Genomic DNA, 24,955 nt, shown 5'->3' with positions numbered 1-24,955 from the left:
AAGAGAAAGAAATAATACTTGATAAGACTCCAGCACTACTTCACGCTTTTTAGATGACCATTGGAAACCATAAATACTCTCATTCTCATTTCACACAGTGTTCTATTTACAAACTAGAGTGATGAGAATTCCTAACTTAAACTCAGGGTAATATTTCTGAGCGAGCTACGTGTGATGCAAACGCATAATGCAGGGATTTCACCATAATGTTAAATACTGAAGCCACTTAAAGTATTAAGTACAGTCAACCGTCTGATAACCTCTTAGCTCCTTCCTTATCTAAAACCGAGAAATATATTTCAGTTCTGGAACTGTCATCTGCTACGACGATAAAGAGTCAATTAACAACAGACTCCATGAAGACACCCAGACTCCACATTTTCTCTTCTACTTTTATGAACTGCCGTTGTACATTCCACCAGCGTTCGGCAGTGACTTGTGAAAACGCTGCATGCGTTAGTTCCAGTACGTTTGACAGATTAACGGTTTTGTTATTTCTCGCGATAGATCCCTTTAACTTGACTCCAGATCATTTCTGTTGGGTTCATATTGTAAAGGTACAACGACAAATGTAAAAATACAGCATTTATGTGGTGTGCTCGATGCTGTAAAAGTGATTCTTTTTCATCTTTCTACACTTATCGTTCTGGTTCGTGCGAGACTACACCTGTAGTATAAAACAATGGACATATTCCAAATAAAGTGTATTTAGTTTTTCATTTTTGTCCTAAAAGATTAAATTATTCATTGGAGCAAACCTTATTAACAATATTTCATAATATATCGATAATTAAGACTCTATATTTGAAATGAAAATAGGTATTTCGCATGCAGTATGTAATCAGAAACAAGAAGGCGTGTGTTATTCATAAGAAATGATGATGAGTTCTAGAAGTAAGGGATGTAGGTACTTGGTACTGAACGAAAAAACTGAATAACAAAGCCGAGCCTTGCAACAGAATATCAATCTACTACGCTACTGGTTCCGCTATACGTCCGTAGTGTAGACTGTACCAAATACAGTCCCTCGGAAAAATTCTTCTGTAAATGTATGAAGACCATTAAAAGCAACCTATATCTCTGCACTTTTAACCGTGTGCCACACACTTGTTTCACTATGGAGCAGGACGCAGCGTCAGCCATTTTCATACTGCCTATTAACAACGCAACAGTCAAAGCACAACAGTACAGAGTCTGTGACTGTAGACGGTTTTTGAAATAAAAACTACATAGCTAAAGCGTAACTGAGAAAAACATTGATGGTTATTAATCATTAGAATATCTTAAAAGATTCATTTCACGTAACTTAGTAATAAGATATGTAATACATAATTAGAACCTACTTACAATAGCATAATACCACCAGTGTGCGTGTGCTAAGTCTTCTGACCAGTAATCGCATTTGTGTTCGTTTGCATCAGGTTTATTCTTATTATGTACAGAATATAGTAGTGTTTTCACTAAAACACCGGGGATAGGACTTGGAGCATTTACTTGCGCAACCAAGTGTCCAGTTGACACGTGATAGATGTCTCTCCGACCACCAGTTATTTGAACCTCCTTGGCAATTGACAAACAGTTGCCATCTTAAATACTACGTACGTGAATATTTTGTGTCCTTCAGGTAAAGTAATAAATAAGCGACAAGTGATTACAAACATGAAAGAAGGAAAGGAGATAATTTATTTTGAAATAAAATTACTACCATTTTTTTGTTACTGTTATAACTCCATAGGACTCGAGAAGTAACTTGTGAATACGTTGTCATTATGCTATCGTAACTGTTAATGACTGTATTCTAATAATTTGAAGTAACTTTGGTGGTCCACTTGAAAGCGATTTTATTCCGTATCTGAACGGTTGTGGGTGGATAACAGTTTGCGCATTTAATGATGAGCCGGAACATCGTGTGAATTTTGTATGTAATTTTTTAGGTTATGTTTGTATAAACAAAACATTCTTCTCGATAAGGCTGTGAGTTTTTGAATTGTAACAGAGAAGTAGATAATTTTTGTATCAGTATTTTGATGTGCATCACGTATGTATACTGCATATCAAATATGACGAGTCGACGAGTATGTATGTCTATAGCGTTTTTCGAAGTGTTTGGTAATTTTGCTCCATCCGATAAAATCTACATGTAATTTCCTGAAGTTCGTGAAAGCAATAGTATATAAAGTTTTTGCATGAGTTTCTCTTATCTCTAGTGAAGGTGGAAATGATTCTTAAATACTTCATGATCTACAAGAGAAGGCGCAAAATGTTCACATAAGCGGTATATTAGTGTCGTTATATTATCTTGAATAGCCCCCTCTGATATAATAATGCTCGTAAAGATACAAGAAGAGTATTTGCTGTGTTCAGGAGCTTTGTGCCTCCGTATTGTAGCGTCTGAAACACTCTTCTTGAATACTTCAGACTCAAGTTTCCACAGTCAGTTCTGGTATTGTTCTTGTGGGAATGATAGCAAATGTCGTAAAAATATTTTATCTTTTGTTTGGTGCTGCTACTTAGAATGTGCGTGATGTAAATTAGTTTCATTAAGTACAGTGGAAAAGCTTTATGGAAGATGTATAAAATGTCATTAGACGAGGAAGAGCTACTACTTAGATGTCATTTTCACTCGTAGCGTTGCACACCATGAGAATGTTCATCGTGCGTATGCAGTTACAAGGAAGCCATTTCAATAAATCAGTTTTGTAGGAGAAAATTAACCAATTTGAAAATTTGGTTGTAATTGAAATTCATTTGTTCTGCAGTACAGTGTGTGGACTACAGTGAATAGGTAGAGATTTCAGCCTGGGAGGATCGTTCAGAGACTGCTGAATATGCTGTGAGGGTAGACTTTCATTCTGTGGCTAACCTGCAAGTAAATAATGGAATAAACGAAGTACCTGTACTTAATCACATCTCAGTTCAGAGATTACGTATTAAAGTGCTCCACATATGATTTGGAAGTGCAGATTCAATTTTTTTGCTTATCTACATTACTAAAAACAGGATTATAAACCTGTTGTATGTAGTATTCATAAAGAAATTTTTGAGATAGGTCTACAAGCATTTCTGTACCAGAAGTTTGCAAGCTCATTTAAACTAATAATTATTTGTAAAATTGACATTGACTATCCTAAATCGTTTTGTATGAAAAATTTACTTTGCATGTATTAGTTGTTTTGCTTGACTACATTGCTGAAGTTACGATGTGTGTGGAGAACTGAATATACATCTCCCATAATTATCTCAGTATGATAGTATATCATTGATACAAAGAAAATTCAGCAAGCAGTAACATTTGTTTCTACTGCATGTGATCATGATGTCATTTTGTGATAATGTATTAGCTGACTCTCCATAACACAAGAATTGTAAATCAGTTCTTATCATAGCACTCTGTGGCATTCAGGCATTGTTAAATTTATTTCCTATGCATTGGTGCATGTGCTATGGCTAGTCTTGAACTAAGAAATTCTGCCTTTTAGTTGTATCTTTTAGTGACAGTGCGTATTGAATATAATCATATGTGTACTGTTCCTTGGTTGTCAGGGCCTTAGAACTGCAGTGATGGATTACAACAACATTATTTGGATAAAAACAGAGGTAACAGACGAGATATCAACTGAGGCACCCTCTGCAGTAAGTGGTTTCCTTGTATGTCTTACCATTGCTTAGTTTCAGTGTGCACTATACTGTGGAATTAGCACAATTTAGCCATATGGCTGGAAGTATGGATAACACAGTTTAATAAATAATCCAGATTTTTTTTTATACATGGCAATGGGAGAATGTGTGTTGAACCTCTTGTTCAGTATAGGAAAGAGTCCAGATTAAATGTTAAATGAATTTAGAGAAATTCTGTATGAACTAGTCATTGGCTTTGGTAGTGAATTTGCTTAGAACTGAGAGTCTTGTGATCTGATTCTTTTTATCATCAGTATTCTGACTGGTTTGATGCAGCTTGCTGCAGCGGGTTGGGTTTCAAAATTTGTGCATAAGGTTTGTTCAGTCTCGCACATTGTACTGTGCACTACAAAAATTCCACATACCTCAGTACGGCATCTGATCACCAGACCGTTTCTCTCCATACGTCAATACTGTTCAGACGGTGTTAAAAGCAGCATTGAAGAAAAGCATTGTCAGTATTTACATTTGCAAATTCCACGTAAACCCTGATAGCAAACTATCCTGTAATATCTTATAACAATTGTCTAGTGGAGGGCAATTTCTCCATCTCTTTAGAAAAATGTCGAAATTCTGCAACAATTTCTTTTATTTCTTTAGGTTCAAAATAAAACTTGCCATCAGCCCTTATTAAATTAACGAATAATGTCACTGTCCTCGGCTCACAGTTCAGACTACCCAGTACACACGCAAGGCAGCCAGGAATGTACTTAGGTCCAACCCGAATTATCATGCGATTTACAGTCGTTACTCTACTACAATATAAGAGTTTCACAGTGGATATCTAATAAAGAAACTACTCACCAAATATTCCATAGATGAGTATGAAACATGCCACGTGGAATTTTAAAAAGGCCAGAAGTTCACACACGGTCATTTTTCCAACAAAACAATCCAAAAACTTCCAAACTTCACAAAACTGTCTGTAAATGCAACTGCTATTATGGCCGCACAACTTGGATGTAAGAAGCCACCCATTTCTACGTTTTACACATAATAAAAATGGAAGCATTCATGACCTGCACATCTGATAGAGATAGCTGACTAGCGACTCGTCTGGATACTGCTTCTACCACAGCATCTCTCTCTAGCGGTGCGTAGGAACTGCTTAACTGTGGTTGGCCAATCATTTTGGCTGGCCAGAGATTGTTCTCGCGCCAATCATTATTCACAGATGCATTTGTCATTCCAACATGCAAATACTAATATAATAATAATAATAATAATAAATAAGAACAAGAATATAATGTAAGAATAAGAATAAATACTAATATAAGACTTAACAAAACCAAACGAAAAGAAAATCTTGGAATAAATGTAGAATATGGTTTTACTTTCAACTGTTATTCTGGCTGCCTCCTTACAAAAGCAAGTACACTTACACATACGTCATCAGCAAAGTGGGTACAAACATCTTTCCCATGCTATGATTATGTAAGGTATTACATAAATTTAACGTATGTCCCACATTCACACACTCATTTACTCCTGCAATATTGAACACAAATAATAATTTTGTCATTTTTATATTACAAAAATGTAAAGTAGTTAAGTTTTTTAATATGAAAATCCAAATAAATTGACCTGACATTTTGTGAACTCCAGTAATGATTTCAAATGATACTAAAAGACAAGCTATTATTATTCCTAACTGAGTCTTTTTCTTAGTCTTAAGTCTTGGTTTGGGGTGTTTTATGTAATTCCCACTAACTCCAAAACTACAGCAGATACAAAGCTGAGATTTTACACAATCTTCTTTTTAATGACAAAGGACAATATATTGACTTTTAACTAAATTGAATAGTATTTAATATAGTTTATTTAGATTCTTAGGGGCTTGAGTATTCTGTCGCACTAACAAACACAGCTTGCGCTTCCCACGGCTGGGCTAGTGACAGGAGTGAGTGAGTCAGACGAAGATACCAAAAGCTGTATACTGCCGCTGGCAACATTTAAAAAGCTACAAGCCTGTACTTCAAATTAGCTTACTGTAATAAAATGCTATTGCGTATTGGCTCATGATGTTACACACCCCACGAGAACATAAAATCTCTCTTGAGTATATTTTACTGTTCTTATTGCCATAAATGTTGTTTAAGAATGATTTTCATAGCTACACTGACACTGCCAAGTGAAAATTGTTCTTACTAAAATCTATGTTGAACTGAAGTCTCTCTCAAATAAACAAAATATCTAAGATTACGTTAGAACATTATATACGGTTACATGAATAGTCAATGGCTAAGGGTTGATGGCATACAGTAAATTCTTATACAAAAATTTTCAATTCTTTTCTCTCAATATCCCATGTTACAACATTCTCTCTCAATTTAAATTTACAAAACCTTCATATAACGGAATTTTTACATAATTACTTGAAACAACAACCTCTTTTATAATCAAACTTTTACATTTTCCACATATTTAATAAAAAAACAATAATTCTGTTTCGTCCTTTAAGTAGCATCCAAAAACTTTACTTAAATATAATTCAGGCACTATGCATGGTGTCCTTTCCTAAACTTTACACAGCAATGTGGGGGTCGTCTTTAAACTTAAAACTGTTCTGACAACAACTTGGGGGTTTCAACTCCTTTTACGGACAAAGCCAGTGGGTACAGATCACAAACACTTACACCTGGATCACATAAGGGCTTTTCACTGGAATACAGCATCTGGTTTGTCTCAACATTGGGTTCTCTCTCAGTACCCTATCCGGTTCTGTCACCTTTTTCATACCTGCAATATACAGTACATCTAAGCGTCCATCCTTAGTGTTTACATTCTAACCTAACATACACATTTATTCCTAATAAATATTTCTCAAAGCTTGACTTTACTGTAGTAGCATTTTCATATTAATCGTCTCATTGAAAAGTGAATTAATTGTTTCTAAAATTTTAATAGTTCCCAACATCGGTACTACTACTGAAATCTTCTTGTCAACGTATGTTTTAATCATTAAGCAAGTTACTGTAATAAATATTGCCGATTAAAAAGTCCATAAATATTTTTCTCTAGGAATTTTCCTTCAGCAAAAATTTTTCTTCTGCATTTACTAATTAAGCTCCATGACTTCACCCAAATGAGCTATTATATGTAAAGAAAAAGTACATCATTAAATATACTGAAAAATTATTTCTGCCACCATCTTCGGCTCTGAAAAACAACATAATACATTATATAAAGAATACAAATTTATTGAACTCTGAAAATCATTCATGCCACTTTCTACAGTTCTGCAACATCTCCTACATACATTATATAAAAAGAGAGAACAATTTTAGAAAATTACTGAATGTCACTCAATCCATATTCAGTAGGTCTGAAGCACATCTCTCACACACATTATACACATAGAATACAAAACTAATGAAAAGTCCTTATAAAATTACTGAAAATTGTTCCTACCAGCTTCTGTGGCTCCTGAATTTTTTTTCTCGCATACGCCTTTATACAGAGAACATAAATTTCCTTATAGGAAAATACTGGAACTAACTAATGCCAACCTCTGTGGCTGTGCAAATACACATTCTACACTAGCCAACTACTGTGGCTCTTCATTATCTCATATATAATTTTATTTACTTCTTTAGTAGGCAGTTCTCTCTTGCCTTGAACACATTCCTTACAGCAATTTCTTTCCAGGTCATAGACTTCGGAAAATTAATCACATTACTGTATTGCCTTTCAGTTCACTTTCATTCCTCTTTCTTACTGGAACCACTAGGTTTACCGCACTCGCTACTAAGATAGAAAAGAAGGAAAGACGATACCAAAAGTTCTGAATGATGAAGAGTGAGGTTGACAACATGAAATGAAAAGGAAATAATATTGCCAACAACTCGGGATGCCTTGTGTTTGTCAAACACGTGACAATGCAAAGAATGTTCCCTGAGCCTTCTTAGTTACTGAAGTTTGATTGCTGCTCCATTAAGTATCTTTTCAGGTCCAGTATATGTTTGACTCCCAACCACTTGATTGATTTTATATCAACATAGTGACTTTCTCCTGGCCCAGAATGATCTACTTCTTTCCCTTCTAGTTTATCATCTATGTCTTCACTGTTTACCATGGCCTTGCAATAACGTATAGACAGTTCTTTAACAATAGATCCTTTTTCTCTAACAAAAAGAATGGATACAATTTCCCCTGTATATTTTTGCCACCTCAATTTTTCCATAGTCTAACCTTCCTTTGTATTTATCTAAGAAATCGGCCCCTACAAACGTTTCAATGCTAAGTCCATTAATAAAAAATTCTGTTCAGTCTGGACGCCACCTATAGTAATGGGCATCATTAACTCTTGTTTTACTACCTTTTTGCTTCCACCAGTGACTGCTATTATTTTTAACCCACTTACTGGCATAATAGTTACTTCTATGGTTTCAGGAAGAGCATTTACAAATTCCTGTGACACTGCACACACCTCAGAACCACTGTCTATTGAACACTCAACTTTTCCATTAAAAACTGTTACCTCAATTATAGGCTGTCCAACATATTCTCTTCTGATTACAGACTCAGGCTCCTGTACTAAATTGTACACTACTTCATCTGTCAAACCGTACTGTTTTGTGGAAAGTACACTTAACTGGATCCCCTTTTACTTCATTAATAGTGGCAGCTTTTACTATCCTTCCACTACAGATAAATCGAAACATCTCTCTAACTTTTCACCTTCTGTACTCACTCTTGTTTGTGCAACCCTGTCCAAGGTATTGCCAGTTATTTAAATCATCTCCTTCTTCCTCTTCCGACTCTTCTTCCTCACTCTTGAAAACTACTTGATTCAACCAATTCACAACCTCCTCTTGCATCTCCATAGTGTTCATTCCACTGTCTGTAGGTAGCCTCTCGTTTCTCAGTGCTGATTCACCCTCACCTCCTGATCTGTGTCTTCACTTTCTGTATTTAGTTCCTTCTTAATATGGTTCCTGCGATCTTTATTTGAGCTATCCCTTTCACGAAAAACTACTGAATTTACTGAATAACCAATTTGTTTTGCAGTGTCATTCTCCTCTACCCTTCTATTTTCTATTATGCTACTCCCATGCTGTTTAGTAGGTGCCTTCTTTACAAAAGGCATTGCTAGTGGGTTTAATCTGTATGGTTTCAGTCTGCAAATGCTAGCATCATTACAGATTGCTAACAGTTTTCCTCCTATGTGACATCATTGCCTCTGACGTTTCTGTCACCTATTGGGCTGTGCCTACCCATTACATCATCAGACCAGCTGACGGCAATCAAAATGTTGTACTCTGTCACTGAATTTATTTCCAGCAGAGCCACCTCTCCCCCGATATCTGCCTCTATAACTGTTCACATGCTGTACGCCTATTCTGTTTACATTAACTTTGGCTCTGTTGTCATTTGGTCTAGTGGGAGGCCTAAAATCTCTCCTAGTATTTTCTTCCTCTTTTAAAATATATTAATCTCTTTCCAAATAATGCACTGGTCAGTGTCATCTCTGGGTGCAGAAATTGTCTTATTTCGCCAATACAATGGCAATTTATTTTCAATCCCCATAATTTGCTCTGCTTCTACTTTGGCATTCAAATAGGACAAAGTTGTAACCCATTTCTGTACACATCTTCTTATGCTCTCTCTCTCTCCTGGGATCATATTTTTCCATTGACCAGAATTTATTTAAAACCTTCATTTGCTTTCTATTTCCCCAATGCTTATTGAAAAAAGCCTGTTTGAACTCCAATAACCGGTCATATTTATCGGAGGCCAAGTTTCCCCAAATTCTTCTGTCTCCCATCAAATTTGAAATAATAAATTCAATCTTATGCTTATCACACCATACTTTTGGCAAAACCTTATCAAAATCATTCCAGAAACCTGTAGGGTTAACATTTTTATTGGGATCAAATTTCAAAAATTACCTATGATGTAAATATGCAATTTCAGATGATTCCACAACACCATTAGACACCACACAACCATTACTGCTTTACTTTGGTTAGTCTGTTTCCAGGGTTACATAGTTGCTCATTCGCACTCGTTCTGAATTGCTGTTGTTAGTTTCTATGTTAGTAATACTACTAGCAGCTTACATACCAAACTTTGCACACACATCTTTTCCTTCTTAGATTTTATCTGCTAATACAATGTGTGTCTCCTCACAGTGCTTTTCTACATTATGGACCTTATCATTAACTTTGTTTAATTCTAAATGTAACTGTTGCTTTGACTGTTAGTTGTCCTCAGCAACTTGCTCAATCTGTGTAGTTAGTTCACTTTTCAGTGCCACAATGGCAGTATTACATTCTTTTCTGACCTGATTAATGTCACTTTTAACATTGTTACTGAACAAAGTCAGGTCATTTGTGCAAGAATATCTCATTCAAAATGTTGTCCTCCATTTTAGCTTCCATTTCTATTGTCTAGTTAGTAAAGCCCTGATAAACTTCAGTATGTATCTCATTTATTTCAGAACATAAAGTAGTTTTTGTATCTGAACCCATTTTATTCATTTTGGTATCCATATCGCTACCTAATTTATTCATTTTAGTATCAGTGTCATTACCCATTTTATTAATTTTGGTGCCAATATCAGCATTTAATGAAGATTTTATATCTGAACCCATCTCCTTCATATGTTTGAGAATATTTGCAAACTGATTCCTGTTTCATTTCTTTAACAGGAACAGGTATATATTTAACATTGGATTCCTCCACACTCAATTCATTATCTACACCATAATTAGATAACATTGACCCAGGTAAAGCACCGTCCTCTGTTTGTGATATATCAAAACTGAAATTACCTATCATTGAATCATCTTCATAATTTGCATTACCTAAATCTATCTTCAGTTTCTCATCTACCATTTTCTGATTGTTTTCAGCCATTCTGCAAAGTTTCTTAGTACACACACACACACACACACACACACACACACACACACACACACTCTCTCTCTCTCTCTCTCTCTCTCTCTCTCTCTCTCTCTCTCTCTCTCTCTCTCTCTCTCTCTCTTCCAAGCAGAGAAAACCCCGACCCTCCTGGGAATAGAACCCCAGGTTCCTGTGATTGTGAAGCAGTGGTGCAGATCACGAGACTACAAGCTACTGACAAAGACAACTTTAATGTAGAGTAATGAATGTCATACTTTTTCTGTTATTGTGATTATGTAAAACCTTGTTTCTTTGAAACTATTGTGGATTATTTGTTACCAACTTCATGATGGAATAAACATACTGTGAACCGGTAGTCAAAATTTCCAACTCCTTTAATTGATGTCTATAAGATGATCATGGGGGGAAAACAACATATTCTTACAGCACTCTTTTGAGCAAAGAGGATTTTCTTTCTTAAAGATTAGTTACTGCAGAACGTTATTTCATATGACATTCCCCAATGAAAATAAGCAGAATGTGTTAACTTACTGATTTCTCTCGTCCCAAGATTTGTAATGATTCAAAGCACAAATATGGTTAAACTGACTTGTAATATAAGTTAAAACAATTCGTAAATTTTGCATTTCAAAATCTCATCAGTATGAACATGTAAAATTTTTGGAATTTTCACCCTAACTATTATTTCCCTACTGTGTGTTTGTCATTGGCTTAGTACCTCTAGATGTAAGAATCAGACCACTTCATGTATGTTTGTATTGAGAACAATTCTAGCATCACCTACACAAAGAATCGATTCTGCATGTTATGTATGAGAAACAGTTGTGGACCTTACAGTGAACATTGGGGAATGTCCTAAATTATTTTTTCCCAAATCAAAAGACTCGTGCTTACATTGGTTGAATTATTAAGTATAACTTTATACATTCTTTTGGTTAGGTAAGACATTAACCATTTGTTGCCTTTACCATAAATTTATAAAACATAATTTTACAAGGAAGATATTGTGATTCATACAGTGAAACTTCCTATGCAGATCACAAAAATATCAACCATTTCTATTTTATTATTGACTGATTGTAGTATTTGATGAATGAATATATGAATGAAATTTTCCGTGGAGCAGCTACAGTAGAACTTCGACTTTACATTCTCCGATTTTTCATTTTTCGTGTTTCTGCACCATAAATTCATAGGTTCTGAGAAAAACCCCTAATATCAATGCTAAAAATGCCCTGTTTTTTCATTTCTTTCTAATAAAGTTTACTCAGTTCTGCATTCTTACTCATCTTCTCACTCGACTTCATCCCATTTTCTTCATATTGATATTTGATGTGAGTGAACGAGTTATAAGTGGCACAAAAGACAGGTGGTTCACACTGTGCGTGATGATGGAGTTAGGGGAATATTTCAGGCTGTTGCAGAAAGGGGAGATGGGAGACAGGAAATGCTGACGTAATCCACGATTGGCGTTGCCAACACAACTTGACTTCACTGTGCAGTGATGCTGTTCACTCTGCTATGATGATGGGTCATGTACGTTCACTCTACTTTTTGCAGGAACTAATGTAATTGCGATGCGGTGGTACTGTGAAGGCGACCGGGAATGCGACTATCAATCTGTCGATCATTATAGCACCGATTTGATGTTTATAGTTGTGTTAGTGATAGGAGAATCGTATCTGTAGCATTATGTTTGTTGCAGATTGTGCGAAATATTTGTGCGAAGGAACAACAAGAATGTTATTGCTCAATGTTTAACTTGCAGCAAGTTAAGCTGTTCACGTAAGTTTCTGCCTAACCACACAATCAGAAATTGCCACGTATTCAGAAATAAACAGTGAAGTATTTATGACAAGGAACAGTATAAATTTTATTACTGCTTGTTTCACCCAAATGAATTTAAGCTGCCCTTGAAGGTTTCTGCATAACCATGCACTCTGAAATCACCACACATTTGGAAGTAAACAGGCAAATATTTATTTCATCCCTCATTCTCGACCAGCTAGAAACGCTTAACGTCAATTATTGCAGAACATGTATTATGATCATAACAAACATGATAACAATGCTAAGTTGAAAAAAGTATTGGCTTGTAGCGAGTTGCGAACTTATAACTTCGAACTCGGCTAACGATGACGTTAGCCATTACCATACAGCTTATTCATCTGAATTTTGTACTGCACATTAGTTACCATTAAATCTCTTGAAGTCTTACATTGTTGATGCTTTATGAATTGACATTTTATGATTAATGTGATGTATTTGTAGTATTGTACTTTCAATGCACCATTGCTTTGAAACAGCATACTGCACTCATACATCACACACAACAAAGGAAATGAATAATCAAAGTTCACACAGTGGTCATTCACGAGCGCTCACAGAAGTCAATAGTTGAAAGCCCAGATAGCAGAATGTAGTATGAGGCAGCGTCCTCACTGCCACTGGAAATATGTTTGTTGGAAATGTTTCTTGTCTTTGTTGCTGTCCACACTGGCAGCAAACATTTCTCAGTGTATTTGCATTGTGTGCAATGCTACTTCTTGTATTGATTTTGTATTATCTGCCACACCATATCTAGAGACAGAAAACTGCAATATGTGCTGCTCCATTAATAATTCTTGAAGGTCAACGAAAACAAAGTGAAAGACATTGTCATCATTCATTCTTTTTTTATTTATTTATTGTGACTTGTGACCTGCAGGTCATAACCATCACAGTGTGTTTCATTGTTGTGAAGAATAAGATTGCATTTAACAAAGAATTTCAATAATTGGTTTTAAATCTACAGTATTTTGGTGTAGGGTTCGTATTGCTACGCGGCAGTGACATACGGTAGCTAGCCTGAAACATCGTTTCCTTTGTTCTGTACTGACACTGCTATGGAGAGATGTGTCTGTATTTCAAAAGATGTTTCCAAATGGTGTCGACATGAAGTAGCTGGAAACATGCAGCGGCTTGAAGTCTACTTAACCCATTTACTTTGCCATTGGCTATAGAAGGAAAACACCCGCCCCCCCCCCCCCCCAGCCGCATGTTATGATTCTGATGTGTTTCATTGTACTTCAGTTTTTGGTTTAATTGATCATGTTCATCAATTTTTGCTTTTTTTCTGGGTGAAAACAAAGGAAATATGTCCCAAATATGCGTGTTTTGATGTATAATATGTATAGCATGGTGAAAAATAGCTAGAGTACCATATACACAGATACCAGTTTCAATTTTTTGACAAGCTTTTACTTTCTGTTACACATTTGTGATTTTTTAAGGACTTATGAAATTCATTACCAAAACTTATTGTATAATTTTTTTTTCTAGACCCCACAAGAGTGTAAAATAGGTATTTCACTGTATTCTGATATCCAAAGTGTGAGGAACACATCATATTATTGTTGCACAAGTGAGATGCTATTCTAGAGCACCACATTCTCGAAAGTTTTGAAAAATGGTATCAGTAGGGAAATGGATTGGTAGTTATGGACACCTCTCCTATCAGCTCTCACACTGTTCAACAATAGTGTATTTCAATCTTTCTGGGAAAATGCCCTGGGTTAGTGATGTATTACAGGTTTAAGAAGAAAAAACCACTTATTATGTGGTGACAAATTGTTAGTGTTGTGGAGGAAACACCATCAAATCCACATAAGCCCGTATTTTGGGGGAATATATAATTTTCTTAATTTCAGAATGAGAAGTGGGTGACTAAACCATATAATTGAATTTTACACGTGTTCCTTTTTTTGTTTCTCCATATATTTCGTACTACATTTAAGAAATAGTTATTAAACATAATCTTGTCTAAGCAGATAATCCAAATGCATACCTCTACTACCCTAAACACCGGTAGTTTCTGTAACGTTGTGTATTGGTTACCTTTAAAACCTGAGAAGTTTTGAAACTTTTATCCACTCCGAAGGTAGCCTAAGTCTGTGTTTGCATCATAGTGCATTTGTGAACTGCATTTGTTTTCCGTGTTAGCTCAAAATTGGCCCCCAATCAGTGATGTTAAACAATCAATGTGTATGCTATGCTCTTTACTGACTTTGTTGTATTCCTGTATATATCTGGTGGAGGTAGAAGCATTTTGTCTTTTGGTTCCTTGTTCGGAGTTCCTCATGACAATTTTATAAATATAATTTTTCTCATTTGGACCCTCTGTGTGCTCCATTTTGCTTTATTATGTCAACTGAGATTACTGCCCTCATTTAATTTCTCAGGAAAGAAATAACAAGTGCACTTAATGGCTGATGTTCATTAATTTCATGGCTATGTTGTACTCCGTTGCTATTTTCCACATACTAATGTGTCTGTAACATAGAAATTGTGATTGATTGTCCAGTTTTGTCATTGCTTTTCTAAACCTAATATGAAATACGGAGAGTAATGTTTAAGTTTGCCAACCTTAATGTGAAAAATTGTTTCTTGGTTAAAAATGTACTTATGTTTGATGTATTGCCCTTTGTGGGACACTTAACATGTTTCTAATAACTAGGATCCACCCTGAAGTCACACGCAGGAAGGACAGCAAATCTGTCATGTATGGTTGCCGTGATGTTTACATTGTACTCAATACGTTTTCCAGCTGCATATGTCCTCAGATGTGGGGAAAAAGATTGCAGTAAGAGGATGCAACATAAAGTGAATGGGCTGGATGTACTTCAGACTGTTAGTTTCCCCATTGCCAAATCTCCATCATCAGCAGAATTTTTGTGTGCTTGGAAGACAATTCTTTTCTGTACAATTCATCCAAAAACAGTAGTGATTAATTTGCCAACTATTGAGTCACTCATGTGAGTTAAATCACTAACAGAATCGGTTTTGCATCTCAGATAACTATCTTTTTCGAGCAGATGAAATCGACTTCGCTTTTTGTCACAGGAGTTGCTGTTCGTCCACTGTTCTTTTCTGGCTTGAAAGAGGAGATACAAATCCCGTGTGTACTAACAAATCAGTCCACATAGTAATTTTGTGTTTTAAAATTCTCGAAGCAATGTTAATAACTTACTTTTCACATTTTCTTCTCCTCAGCATTCACCAAATGGGACATCTGTATTGTAGGAAGCCTTATAATAATTAATTATTCATGAATAACATACAACATCTAGTTCTGGATTTCCTGTCCTCTCAAGTAATTCATTCATCATTAATTTCAGATAATCAAACACCAGATTGTGCACAGTCTTCATGCATCTGATATTCACAAGAAGTTTGGCCATCTTTGAATCCGTACAGTCGTTTCATAACTATAGGGAATGAAAGAAGAGACTACTTACAACCTTTCATGAATTTCAGGTGATTTTCCATTGACAATAAAACACCCAAAAATATTTTATGACACAGTATACCAATTTATGTTTGAATGTTATTGTTGCTGTATTTGTCATTTAAAAAACTGTTTTGATGTAGCTCTCCTCCTTTATCCTGTGCAAGTATCTTCCTGTCTGAGTAAGCACTGCAACCTTTGTTCACTTGAACCTGATCATCATAGTCATGTTTTTGTGTCCCTCTAAAATTTTTAACCCCTCTTCCTCCCACCCCACATGCTTCTGTCAATTTCCAAACTAACTATTCCTCATTGTCTCATACTGTGTCCTATCAATCAGCCCCCATCTTTGGTCAAGATATGCTGTAAATGTCTTATCTTCCCAATTTAATTAAGTTTCACTTCATGAATTATGCAGTCTATCCATTGTACCTTCAGAGTTCATTCGTGGCACCACATTTCAAAAGCTCCTGTTCTCTTATTGTTTGAGCAGCTTATTATCCATATATCATTTCCATGCAACATTACTGTCCTAGACAAATACATTCAGCAAATAGTTCCTGACATACACATTTAAATTTGATGTTAACAAATGGCCATTTTTAGGAGAGGGTTTTGTTGCTGTTGCAAGTTTGCATGTGGTATACTTTGACTGTAATCAGGTACTTTGCTGACAAAATAGCAAAACTCATCTATTACTTTTTGTGTCACATGTCTAAGCTAATTCCCTCAGCATGACTTGACTTAATTTGACTGCCCTTGTTTAACTCCTGTGTGTATTCATTGTAATAACATCATTTCAAGGTACTGTAAATTCTTTTCAACTGATCTTTTGTGCACTTTATCATCTGTGATAGAATTACAATGTCACCAGGAAATCAAGTTCTTAACTAATGTCCTTGAACCTCAGTTGTTCTATAGTCTGCCGTACTGCTAGTTCGATGTCCAGATTGAGTATTATGGAGAATAGGCTACAATAGTGTCTCATGGTCTTCAGAACTACTGTGTCCCTTTCCGGGTCTTTAGTCTTAGAAGTGCAGTCTAGTTTCTGTACACATTGTAGATAAACTTTCACTCCTGTCAGTGTATCTCAAATAGCTTCTAAATTTGAAAGAATGTATTCTATTTTATGTTGGCAAATTCTTCCTCTGTTTTTACAGGTGCTATAAATGTGGTGTAGCCTTTGTTCAAATTATTTCCTTAAGCACAGCATTTTTTCTCATGGTTTTTATATATCTTAAAAATCCAAACTGATATTTTCCCAGATTGATTTTCAGGAGTCATTCCATCCCTGTGTAATTAAAGTCCGTGTTCTACAAATATGACTTGTTAAACACATGGTCAGAAATGCTCACATCTGTCAATATGTGACTTCTTTCGCATTGGGATTAGTACATCAGTCCTGAAATGTGAAGGTATTTCACACAATATTTATATTGCTTACCAGGTGGAACAATTTTGTCATTTTCTTCTCTCCTGAAGAACTTAATAATTCTGAAGTAATATCAACTACTCCAGGTGCCATGTTTCATTCATTCATTGTTTTCTGTAGATCCCATCAAGGAGGAGAACCTTTAGTAACACAAAATGTGTGGAGGTATATCTTAACATAAAACAGACATCAAAGGTACTTACTCTGTATGCTGTATTAACAATAAGGTAACATGGCCCTGCTTAATGCTGTTCAGACTTGTGCCATCTAAATTAATCCAGTATTGAGAGGTGCTAGCAGTTCTGAACCATCACTTGAATGAGTAGTGTTTGTAAAACACTAACTGTAATTACTTACACAAGTATGGAATGTGTTCTTAAAGTCAACCTGAGAAAAGATATGATTGGATTTTGAAGAAATGTATGAACATGAGAAGCAATGCTGATCCTAAAGTGTATCTAACGAAATATGTTGCTCAAACGCTAAACCTTATTTATAGCACATGTAAATAAAGAGAGAGTTTATGACAATGTTAAATAGAATTCACTCTTCCAAATTCTATTTAAATTAATAAGGAAGATTATACTTGAATAAAAGATTCAAGTGTGTAAGAGCTTTGTCAGATTCTTCATACAATACGACATTCTTGTCATATTTAATGTAAAAAGCTAAAACTTGTAGTTTGGAGACAGGTTACAGACAGGCAATCTTCAAAGCAAGACCAAAACAGGAAGAGACAGAATATTTTACATTTTCAAAAATTTAAAGTTAGCATGTTTCATCAGAACTTAATGGAAGTTAGAAACAAGCTATGTTTATGAATCTTCACATCATGAAGTATGCTCAAATTTTAGATCAGTTTTCTGTGCCTAGAATTTTTTGTACCTTTTTATTATTTAATCCTAGGGTTGTGGTGGCTTTTCATGCCTTCAGCACATGTGTATCCTTCTCCTTCCTCTATTGAAGTTCTTTTGTCATACCTATTCACAGTGCCCCATAGGCCCCATCAGGAAGGAGAATTCTCAGGCATGTGGAGTACGTAAAGATAATGGAAACAAGTATCATAACTCCAAATACTTTAAATTGAGTCTCAGTGACAAATTTATGTATATTCAGCCATTATAAAGTGGTCTCCATTTCTGCTGCCAGGTGCTTGATTATCGTTCCCTTACAGATTTGGAACTGTAACAATACTATGAAAAGGAAAGTTGCCAATCACCATATAGCAGAGATGCTGAGTCCCAGGTAGGCACAACAAAAAGACTTTCACAGTTAAAGCTTTCAACCACAGTCTCAGGCAACTAAAACCACACTGCAATGAGCAGCAGCACTACATCATGGTGGGAGTGGTGACTTGATGGTGGTGGTGAGGAGGAGGCTGGGGCAGGGAGGCAGTGTAATAATATAGTGGGAATGGCAGACAGTGAAGTGTTGCAGGTTAGACACAGGACAGGGGAGAAGTGGGGAGGGGAGAGTAGTTGAAAAGGAGAGAAATAAAAAGACTGGGTGGGATGGTGGAATGACAGCTGTGTAGTGCTGGAATGAGAACAGGGAAGGGGCTGGATGGGTGAGGACAGTGATCAACCAAGGTTGAGGCCAGGTGGATTACAGGAACATAGGATGTAATGTAGGTAAAGTTCCCACCTGCACAATTCATAAAAGCTTGTGTTGTTGGGAAGGATCAATATGGCACAGGCTGTGAGCAGTCATTGAAACAAAGGATACCATGTTTGGCAGCATGTTCAGTAACAGGGTGGTCCACTTGTGTCTTGGCCACAGTTTGTCGATGGCCATTCATGTGGACAGACAGTGTGTTGGTTGTTATGCCTACATAGAATGCAGCACAGTGGTTACAGCTTTGCTTGTAGATCACATGACTGGTTTCACAGGTAGCCTTGCCTTTGATGGGGTAGGTAATGTTACTGACTGGACTGGACTGGGTGCTTGTGGGGGTGGGAGGATGTATGGGACAGGTCTCACATCTAGGTCTAATACAGGGCTATGAACCATGAGGTAAGAGATTTGGAGCAGGGGTTGTGTAAAGATGGACAAGTATATTGTGTAGGTTCAGTGGATAGCAGAATAGCACTGTGGGTGGGGTGGGAAGGATGGTGGGCAAGACATTTCTCATTTCAGGGCACAACAAGAGGTATTCGAAATCATGGCGTGTTAAAAGGGGAATGCTCCTCTGTGGCCATCCGGCCAGAGTAGCATTCCCCTTGTAATTCAGTACCACCAAGGACTGGAGCAACTGAATTACCTTCTCAACCTTCATTAGTCACTGTCCTCGCCCATCCAGCCCGTTCCCTGTTCCCATTCCAGCACTACACAGCCGTCATTCCACCATCACACAGTCTTTTTATTTCTGTCCTTTTCTGTTACTCCCCCACTCTTCATGTTTCCCCTGCCCACTGTCTAACCTGCAGCACTACACTGTCCACCACCCCACCCCACCATACCATACCATACCATACCATACCATCCCTCCCTTCCCCTCCGTGGCCTCTTCCTCATCTCCACCCAGTCACCACTCCCATCATGCACTGGTGCTGCTGCTAGCAGTGTGGTTTTAGTTACCTGAGATTGCAGTCGTGTGTGAGCTGCATTTGTCTGTGTGTGTGTGTGTGTGTGTGTGTGTGTGTGTGTGTGTGTGTGTGTGTGTGTCTGTGTGTCTGTCGTTAACAAAAACCTTAATGGCTGAAAGCTTTAATTGTGAGCGTCTTTTTGTTGTGCATATTTGCAACTTATTATTTCCGCTGTATGGTGACCGCTATATGGTAAGTGGCAACTTTCCTTTTCATAATATTGTTACATTCCATGCTAGATTTTCCATTGTTAGATTTGGAAATGCGTGGTGAACTGCCCTCTTTGCTTCCCCTCTACTGCATACAATCTATTACAGACAAGGCTGCTGAGGGAGATTCAGCATAGTTATCTTTGAAACAAGTAGGTTACTCCATGCTAAAATATTAGTGTGGGGCTTATAACAAGAACTCTGAAAACTTATTTTCTGTCAGTGAACAACAGTATTGGAATGAATGAGGTATCTTCATTTTAAAACAACTTGCTCCACTGCTTTATTTGTGATAAGGCTGTTGCAATAAAATATTATCTTTTACTGAATGGTTTTTTAAGATTCATTACAAGAATCCAACTGAAAATTCATGTGATGCCAGGTTAGTACCACATCAGTTGTTACTACATTAGCTCTTTCCTTTATTGAAACTCTGTAATTCTGATATTTTTCATGAAATACATCATAGCATTTGTGTTAATTATTCATTGTGTTCCATCTCGAAATGAACATCCTCATTTACAAATGTGGAAAGAATGTTACACACATTAAGCAAGTGAAGCAGTTTTGGAAACTATATTTATAATTTCCTTTAGTTAATCTCCCATGCTTCTCATGAATTACAGGTGTCATCAGTGGTGGGATGACTTTTGAGCTTCAGTATACATGTATGGGTGCCCAATTTCAGAATTAAATATCTCGAAAACTACACTCCTGGAAATGGAAAAAAGAACACATTGACACCGATGTGTCAGACCCACCATACTTGCTCCGGACACTGCGAGAGGGCTGTACAAGCAATGATCACACACACGGCACAGCGGACACACCAGGAACCGCGGTGTAGGCCGTCGAATGGCGCTAGCTGCGCAGCATTTGTGCACCGCCGCCGTCAGTGTCAGCCAGTTTGCCGTGGCATACGGAGCTCCATCGCAGTCTTTAACACTGGTAGCATGCCACGACAGCGTGGACGTGAACCGTATGTGCAGTTGACGGACTTTGAGCGAGGGAGTATAGTGGGCATGCGGGAGGCCGGGTGGACGTACCGCCGAATTGCTCAACACGTGGGGCGTGAGGTCTCCACATTACATCGATGTTGTCGCCAGTGGTCGGCAGAAGGGGCACGTGCCCGTCGACCTGGGACCAGACGGATGCACGCCAAGACCGTAGGAGCCTACGCAGTGCCGTAGGGGACCGCACTGCCACTTCCCAGCAAATTTGGGACACTGTTACTCCTGGGGTATTGGCGAGGACCATTCGCAACCGTCTCCATAAATCTGGGCTACGGTCCCGCACACCATTAGGCCGTCTTCCGCTCACGCCCCAACATCGTGCAGCCCGCCTCCAGTGGTGTCGCGACAGGCGTGAATGGAGGGACGAATGGAGACGTGTCGTCTTCAGCGATGAGAGTCGCTTATGCCTTGGTGCCAATGATGATCGTATGCGTGTTTGGCGCCGTGCAGGTGAGCGCACAATCAGGACTGCATACGACCGAGGCACACAGGGCCAACACCCGGCATCATGGTGTGGGGTGCGATCTCCTACACTGGCCGTACACCTCTGGTGATCGTCAAGGGGACACTGAATAGTGCACGGTACATCCAAACCGTCATCGAACCCATCGTTCTACCATTCCTAGACCGGCAAGGGAACTTGCTGTTCCAACAGGACAATGCACGTCCGCATGTATCCTGTGCCACCCAACGTGCTCTAGAAGGTGTAAGTCAACTACCCTGGCCAGCAAGATCTCCGGATCTGTCCACCATTGAGCATGTTTGTGACTGGATGAAGCGTCGTCTCACGCGGTCTGCACGTCCAGCACGAACGCAGGTCCAACTGAGGTGCCAGGTGGAAATGGCATGGCAAGCCGTTCCACAGGACTACATCCAGCATCTCTACAATCGTCTCCATGGGAGAATAGCAGCCTGCATTGCTGCGAAAGGTGGATATACACTGTACTAGTGCCGACATTGTGCATGCTCTGTTGCCTGTGTCTATGTTCCTGTGGTTCTGTCAGTGTGATCATGTGATGTATCTGACCCCAGGAATGTGTCAATAAAGTTTCCTCTTCCTGGGACAATGAATTCACGGTGTTCTTATTTCAGTTTCCAGGAGTGTATTATTGCTATATGAGTGCAACAAAAGTTATATTAATGTGTGGATAATTAAACTTTTCCTTTGCTAGCAGTCTGTGCAGTCCCACCACATTTGTTTTAATGTCCATGCACTGTATGATGCTGACACAAATGAACACTGAAATTTTTCATCCCATACTGCAGTGTCTCAATAGAAGTGGGTTCCAGCTTGATGTGATGGTTCCAGTAGGCAATGTCTTTCAAAAATAGTCATAAAGAGTCAGATCAGGGGAATATGGAGGCGAGGCCTTACTTGCAGCAGTAAACTTGCTGTAATTCAGTGCAGTGGAACTATTCTCGAAGTATTCGTCAAGAAAGTGAAACACCTATTCGTTGCAATGTGGTCTGCCCTCTTATTGTGTTCATCTGCCAATGCCAGCTGGTTCATGACAAATTGTCCTAAATTGCAACATAAAGTTCAGTATTGATAATCCATCTCATCAAAAGATGGCCAGTAATGCCTGTGCTCCATTCTGCAGCTCGAACAGCAACATCTACTTCTACATAGATACACCGCAAGCCACTGTATGGTGCATGGTGGAGGGTACCCTGTACAACTACTTGTCATTTCCTTTCTTGTTCCACTCACAAATAGAGCAAAGGGGAAAAAAGGTGTCTATATGCCTCTGTATGAGCTCTAATTTCTCGATAATATCTTTGCAGTCCTTACATGCTGTGTATGTTGCTGGAAGTAGAATCATTCAACAGCCAGTTTCAAATGCCCGTTCTCTAAATTTTTCTCAGAACTGTTTCTCAAGAGTGATGTTGCCTTCCCTGCAGGGAAGCATCTCCGTATGTCCTCGAAACATCTCTGTGCCACGTTGTTTGAACCTACGAGTAACAAATCTACCAGCCTGCCTCTCAATTGCTTCAATGTCTTTCTTCAATCCAGCCTGGTATGGAACCAAAACACTCAAGCAGTACTCAAGAATAGGTTGAACCAGTGTCCTGTAGGTGGTCTCCTTTATAGGTGAACCACTCTTTCCTAAAATTCTCCCAATCAACTGAAGTCTACCATTTGCCTTCCCTACTGCAGTTGTCACATGCTCATTCTACCTCATATCGTTTAACAATGTTAAGCCCAGATATTTAAATGATTCAGCACTGTCAAACAAGACACTGGTAATACTGTATCTGAACATTACAGGTTTCATGTTCATTCACATTAACTTACATGGCTAGCTGCCAATTATCATACCAACTGGAAATTTTGTTGAAGTCATCTTCTATGTTTCTGTTGTCACTCAACCTCAACACCTTACAGTATACCACATCATCATCAGCAAACCACTGCAGATTGCTGCCCACACTGTCTGCCAAATCATGTATGTATATAGAGAACAACAGCAGTTTTATCTGATTTCACTGGGGCACTCCTGATTAAACCATCTCTGATGAACACTTGCCATCAAGGACAACATACTGGGTTCTATTGCTTAAGTCTTCAAGCCCCTCACATATCTGTGAACTTATTCCATATACCTTCGTTAACAGCCTGCAGAGGGTCACAGTGCCAAATGCTTTCTGGAAATTTAGAAATGTGAATCTGCCTGTTGCCCTTTATCAATAGTTCTCAGTATATCATGTGAAATAAAGGGTAAGCAGAGTTTTGCACAAGAGATGTTTTATAAAACCATGCTGATTTGTGGACATATGTCACAGGATACTCTTTGTGAGATCAAACTGGGATTCCATCCAGACCTGGTGATCTATTTTCTTTCAAATCTTTCAGTTGTTAATCTATGCCAGGTGTGCTTATTACTATGTCATCCATATAGGAGTCTGTCCAATGGCTAAATGATGGTACACTTGTACAATTCTCCTGTGCGAGTGATTTCTTGATCATGAAATCTAAAACTTTGGCTTTTGTTTTGCTATTTAACTTTGGAACAATACTGCGATTTCACTTTACAAAAATGGGAGTTTTTCAGAACCCTGAAATCACCAGTTTTGTTAATTCAAGACTCCTCTTGTGTGAGAGTGTGCTTCATCTATGAACCAGGTGCAGACATCAAATTCTTCATTGTCAGTCATCATGAGAATCTATTTTGAAAAGAGAGCTGTCTGTCACATAGTTTGTACAGGTGTGGCCTCATGGCTTTGGATTTTGTTTGGAAACATATACAGGCTCTGTCTCAGTGTTTTCTGCATGCTGGAATGCCCCATGTTAGGGCAGGTGAGAGAAGATACCTGTAAAGAGGCCAGACTAATATACAGTTCCTAAAGATGGACAGCAGTCTCTACAGAAGCTGCGAGGGCAATAAATTAAATGATAGCACAATCATGTTGGCTAATAAGGCCAGATGCCTATGTTGCTGCTTTGAATAGCACAAGCAAAGAAAAGCTACAGCCATTATATTTCCGGAGAATGTGCAGCTGTAATGTATGCTTTGATGACAATGGCATCCTCTTATGTAACCCTTAAGCTGTCGCATGGGGTGTTCAGAACACCTGTCATCCTTATCGATGGATTATTACATATTGGATAGGAGTATAACATCATGTTCTTCGGTTCCTTTCTAGGATGGAGTATGAAAGTTTGAGTAACAATAGAATCTACAATAAGAGTGCAAGTTCCAAGCAAACACACAACAATGTGCCTTGGGATGTTGTCAGAACCCCACGCAACTCTTTATGTTGCCATGCCACAAGAAAGTGCACAGTTGTGTTCTGTAGCAGATGCTTGTATTTTGTCGCTCTGTGCAGTTAAAACAGCTATGGTTCACTATGGAATAGAACAAGATAGAGTGTGGAAGCTTCTGGAAAAAGTCTTACACAAAACT

The 24,955-nt window shown here is 37.9% G+C and overlaps 1 protein-coding gene across 2 annotated transcripts in view; it reads left to right on the top strand.

Moving 5' to 3' along the window:
* The first annotated feature begins 1,408 nt into the window (after positions 1 to 1,408).
* The window catches only part of LOC126295301 (zinc finger protein 708-like), a 202,866-nt gene continuing 179,319 nt past the window's right edge, over positions 1,409 to 24,955 (top strand). Inside the window, exons 1-2 of one of the 2 annotated variants that reach the window (XM_049987739.1) lie at positions 1,409 to 1,598; positions 3,544 to 3,633. In XM_049987739.1, coding sequence (XP_049843696.1) covers positions 3,562 to 3,633 — 72 coding nt within the window. In that variant the 5' untranslated portion in view covers positions 1,409 to 1,598; positions 3,544 to 3,561. Of the gene's footprint in view, positions 1,625 to 3,543; positions 3,634 to 24,955 lie in introns of both variants that reach the window. The other variant, XM_049987738.1, reaches the window with a different exon arrangement.

Source organism: Schistocerca gregaria, chromosome 11, assembly GCF_023897955.1.
Source record: "Schistocerca gregaria isolate iqSchGreg1 chromosome 11, iqSchGreg1.2, whole genome shotgun sequence".
Classification (NCBI taxonomy): domain Eukaryota; kingdom Metazoa; phylum Arthropoda; class Insecta; order Orthoptera; family Acrididae; genus Schistocerca; species Schistocerca gregaria.
The sequence above is the reverse complement of the archived record's forward strand: the minus strand, read 5'-3'. Positions and strand labels throughout refer to the sequence as shown.